At 48.0% G+C, this 5,000-nt stretch overlaps 1 protein-coding gene across 1 annotated transcript in view; it reads left to right on the top strand.

Moving 5' to 3' along the window:
* LOC112241534 (lysine-specific demethylase 4C-like) overlaps positions 1–5,000 on the top strand; it is a 50,462-nt gene that overhangs the window by 31,228 nt on the left and 14,234 nt on the right. Inside the window, 2 exon segments of the mRNA XM_042316076.1 lie at positions 3,444–3,644; positions 4,940–5,000. The exon segment at positions 4,940–5,000 is cut by the window's right edge and continues 110 nt beyond it. Of these exon segments, the coding sequence (XP_042172010.1) occupies positions 3,444–3,644; positions 4,940–5,000 (262 nt within the window).

Genomic DNA, 5,000 nt, shown 5'->3' with positions numbered 1-5,000 from the left:
AATAATCTCTACTTCCTCCTCGGTGGTAGTGGCGAGGAGAGGGCTCCAGGAGAAAGTGGGTTACACACGGCCCAATAATCTCTACTTCCTCCTGGGTGGTAGTGGCGATTCTTCTCCAGCCGAACATTCGAGGCCTTCCTCTTGGCAGACGGTGTCTTGTTGTTGCCATTTTCCTGCAAATTTGACTCCTTTTGCCATAATTTATGTTATGAGTTACTCAAACGTCACTACATGAAGGGTGGTGCCCCAGTGACATTTTGGGGGAATGTTAGATTCTTCCGACTTATGGTCTAGTTTTTGGCTCCATTTATTATGGAGGTTGTTCGTTCTAAAAGAGGATCTTATGGTTCCAGGATCTTATGGTTCCAGGATCTTATGGCTCCAGGATCTTATGGCTCCAGGATCTTATGGCTCCAGGATCTAATGGCTCCAGGATCTTATGGCTCCAGGATCTTATGGCTCCAGGATCTTATGGCTCCAGGATCTTATGGCTCCAGGATCTTATGGCTCCAGGATCTTATGGCTCCAGGATCTTATGGCTCCAGGATCTTATGGCTCCAGGATCTTATGGCTCCAGGATCTAATGGCTCCATTATCTTATGGCTCCAGGATCTTATGGCTCCAGGATCTTATGGCTCCAGGATCTTATGGCTCCAGGATCTTATGGCTCCAGGATTTTATGGCTCCATTATCTTATGGCTCCATTATCTTATGGCTCCATTATCTTATGGCTCCAGGATCTTATGGCTCCAGGATCTTATGGCTCCAGGATCTTATGGCTCCATTATCTTATGGCTCCATTATCTTATGGCTCTAGGATCTTATGGCTCTAGTATCTTATGGCTCCAGTATCTTATGGCTCCAGGATCTTATGGCTCCAGGATCTTATGGCTCCAGGATCTTATGGCTCCAGGATCTTATGGCTCCAGGATCTTATGGCTCCAGGATCTTATGGCTCCAGGATCTTATGGCTCCAGGATCTTATGGCTCCAGGATCTTATGGCTCCAGGATCTTTTGGTCCAGTATATTTTGGTCGTACTTTAGATCAGGGATTAAGCCGTGTTAAATTTACACTGAAAACGCTTTACCATCCAGAATTTAGTTTTTTGGAGGGGCGGTTCGTTGTTGCTAAATGAAAGTAGGGGAAACACTGCAGATGTAAGGGAAGGGGGGGGGTACCTAGTCAGTTGTCCAACTGAAACGTGTCTTCCCCATTTAACCCAACCCCTCTGAATCGGAGAGGTGATTGGGGGGGGCTGCCTTAATTGACATCCACCTCATCGGAGAGCAGTGGGTTAACTGCCTTGTTCAGGGGCAGAATGACAGATTTTTTACCTTGTCAGCTCAGGGATTTGATCCTGCAACCTGTTACTGGCCCAACGCTCTAACCACTAGGCTACCTGTCTCCTCTAACCACTAGGCTACCTGCCTCCTCTAACCACTAGGCTACCTCCCTCCTCTAACCACCAGGCTACCTGCCTCCTCTACCTAACCACTAGGCTACCTGCCTCCTCTAACCACTAGGCTACCTGCCTCCTCTAACCACCAGGCTACCTGCCTCCTCTAACCACCAGGCTACCTGCTACCTCTAACCACCAGGCTACCTGCCTCCTCTAACCACCAGGCTACCTGCCTCCTCTAACCACCAGGCTACCTGCCTCCTCTAACCACCAGGCTACCTGCCTCCTCTAACCACTAGGCTACCTGCCTCCTCTAACCACTAGGCTACCTGCCTCCTCTAACCACCAGGCTACCTGCCTCCTCTAACCACCAGGCTACCTGCCTCCTCTAACCACTAGGCCACCAGGCCTGCCTCCTCTAACCACCAGGCTACCTGCCTCCTCTAACCACCAGGCTACCTGCCTCCTCTAACCACCAGGCTACCTGCCTCCTCTAACCACCAGGCTACCTGCCTCCTCTAACCACCAGGCTACCTGCCTCCTCTAACCACCAGGCTACCTGCCTCCTCTAACCACCAGGCTACCTGCCTCCTCTAACCACTAGGCTACCTGCCTCCTCTAACCACTAGGCTACCTGCCTCCTCTAACCACCAGGCTACCTGCCTCCTCTAACCACCAGGCTACCTGCCTCCTCCACCAGGCTACCTGCCTCCTCTACCACCAGGCTACCTGCCTCCTCTAACCACCAGGCTACCTGCCTCCTCTAACCACTAGGCTACCTGCCTCCTCTAACCACCAGACTACCTGCCTCCTCTAACCACCAGGCTACCTGCAGTATTTTCATCAGTAGTGATGTGATGCAATAATCACTGATGGGGTTAAATCTGTAGTACTGCCATGCTTACCGGAAACTAATGGTGGGGTTAAATCTGTAGTACTGCCATGCTTACCGAAAACTAATGGTGGGGTTAAATCTGTAGTACTGCCATGCTTACCGGAAACTAATGGTGGGGTTAAATCTGTAGTACTGCCATGCTTACCGGAAACTAATGATGGGGTTTAATCTGTAGTACTGCCATGCTTACCGGAAACTAATGATGGGGTTAAATCTGTAGTACTGCCATGCTTACCGGAAACTAATGATGGGGTTTAATCTGTAGTACTGCCATGCTTACCGGAAACTAATGATGGGGTTAATTAAATCTGTTATCTAACTATAGGGTTTAATCTGATGAGGATATTTAGTTTACTATGTTAACTAACTATAGGGTTAAATCAGTTGATGATATTTAGTCTTCTATAGTCTTCTCTAGAAGAGTTGATTTCAGTCAGTTGAGTTGATTTCAGTCAGTAGAGTTGATTCTCTGTAGAAGAGTTGATTTCAGTCAGTGGAGTTGATTCTCTGTAGAAGAGTTGATTTCAGTCAGTTGAGTTGATTCTCTGTAGAAGAGTTGATTTCAGTCAGTGGAGTTGATTCTCTGTGGAAGAGTTAATTTCAGTCAGTTGAGTTGATTTCAGTCAGTAGAGTTGATTTCAGTCAGTAGAGTTGATTCTCTGTAGAAGAGTTGATTCTCTGTAGAAGAGCTGATTTCCGTCAGTTGAGTTGATTTCAGTCAGTAGAGTTGATTTCAGTCAGTTGAGTTGATTCTCTGTAGAAGAGTTGATTTCAGTCAGTTGAGTTGATTCTCTGTAGAAGAGTTGATTTCAGTCAGTGGAGTTGATTCTCTGTCGAAGAGTTGATTCTCTGTTGATTCTCTGAAAGAGTTGATTTCCGTCAGTTGAGTTGATTTCAGTCAGTAGAGTTGATTTCAGTCAGTAGAGTTGATTTCCGTCAGTTGAGTTGATTTCAGTCAGTAGAGTTGATTTCAGTCAGTTGAGTTGATTCTCTGTAGAAGAGTTGATTTCAGTCAGTAAAGTTGATTCTCTGTAGAAGAGTTGATTCTCTGTAGAAGAGTTGATTTCAGTCAGTTGAGTTGATTCTCTGTAGAAGAGTTGATATAGTCAGTGGAGTTGATTCTCTCTCTGTCTCTCTGTGTGTGTAGAAGTGTATCTACTGCCGTAAGCGGTGTGTGAGGCGTGGCCAGGGCGGGGGAGGGGCATGTATCCAGTGTTCGTGTGGTCGATGCCCCACCTCCTTCCACGTTACCTGTGCCCACGCCGCCGGGGTCACCATGGAGCCGGACGAGTGGCCTTACGTGGTGTCAATCACCTGCCACAGGCACCAATCACGGAGCTCGTCTGCTGTGAGTACTCAGAGCGGCTCGGCTTCGGTCCCTCCCACCACAGTAGGTAACACACACACACACAAGTAGACACACACACACACACACCAAGTAGACACACACACACACACACACAACACACCAGTAGACACACACACACACACACACACACACACACACACACACACACACACACACACACACCAAGTAGACACACACACACACACACACACACCAACCAAGTAGACACACACACACACACACACACGCAAAAACACGGAAGCATAGTAGACACACACACACACACACACAAGTAGACACACACACACACACACACCAAGTAGACACGCAAAAACACGGAAGCATAGACATAGACACACACACACACACCACGGTCCATCTCAGCCCCGCTGAACAGTTCCATTAGACATAGACACACACACACACCAAGTAGACACACACACACACACACACACACACACACACACACACAAGTAGACACACACCTACACCACGGTCCATCTCAGCCCCGCTGAACAGTTCCATTAGACAGACACACACACACACCAAGTAGACACACACACACACACACACACACACACACAAGTAGACACACACACACACACACACACACCAAGCACACCTACATCACGGTCCATCTCAACCCCGCTGAACAGTTCCATGTTCTTAACAAACTCACTTTACTTGTCTTTTCCCAATGCCAGCTTTGAGGCTTGGTTACCATAGAAATCTGAGGCTTGGTTACCATGGAGCTTTGAGCCTTGGTTACCATGGAGCTTTGAGGCTTGGTTACCATGGAGCTTTGAGCCTTGGTTACCATGGAGCTTTGAGGCTTGGTTACCATGGAGCTTTGAGGCTTGGTTACCATGGAGCTTTGAGGCTTGGTTACCATGGAAATCTTTGAGGCTTGGTTACCATGGAGCTTTGAGGCTTGGTTACCATGGAGCTTTGAGGCTTGGTTACCATGGAGCTTTGAGGCTTGGTTACCATGGAGCTTTGAGGCTTGGTTACCATGGAGCTTTGAGCCTTGGTTACCATGGAGCTTTGAGGCTTGGTTACCATGGAGCTTTGAGGCTTGGTTACCATGGAGCTTTGAGGCTTGGTTACCATGGAGCTTTGAGGCTTGGTTACCATGGAGCTTTGAGGCTTGGTTACCATGGAGCTTTGAGCCTTGGTTACCATGGAGCTTTGAGCCTTGGTTACAAATATAACATTCTGCTAGTGACACACTCTGGTCTTTTAATCCTCAGCCAGACGGTGATATCTCTCTTTCCTTCCATCTCTCTCTCTCTCAGCAGCGTGCAGCGTTTCAGAAGGACATCGTCCTGGGTCAGACCGTCATCTCCAAACACAAGA

Source organism: Oncorhynchus tshawytscha, unplaced genomic scaffold, assembly GCF_018296145.1.
Source record: "Oncorhynchus tshawytscha isolate Ot180627B unplaced genomic scaffold, Otsh_v2.0 Un_contig_852_pilon_pilon, whole genome shotgun sequence".
NCBI classification, from domain to species: Eukaryota; Metazoa; Chordata; class Actinopteri; order Salmoniformes; family Salmonidae; genus Oncorhynchus; species Oncorhynchus tshawytscha.
The sequence above is the reverse complement of the archived record's forward strand: the minus strand, read 5'-3'. Positions and strand labels throughout refer to the sequence as shown.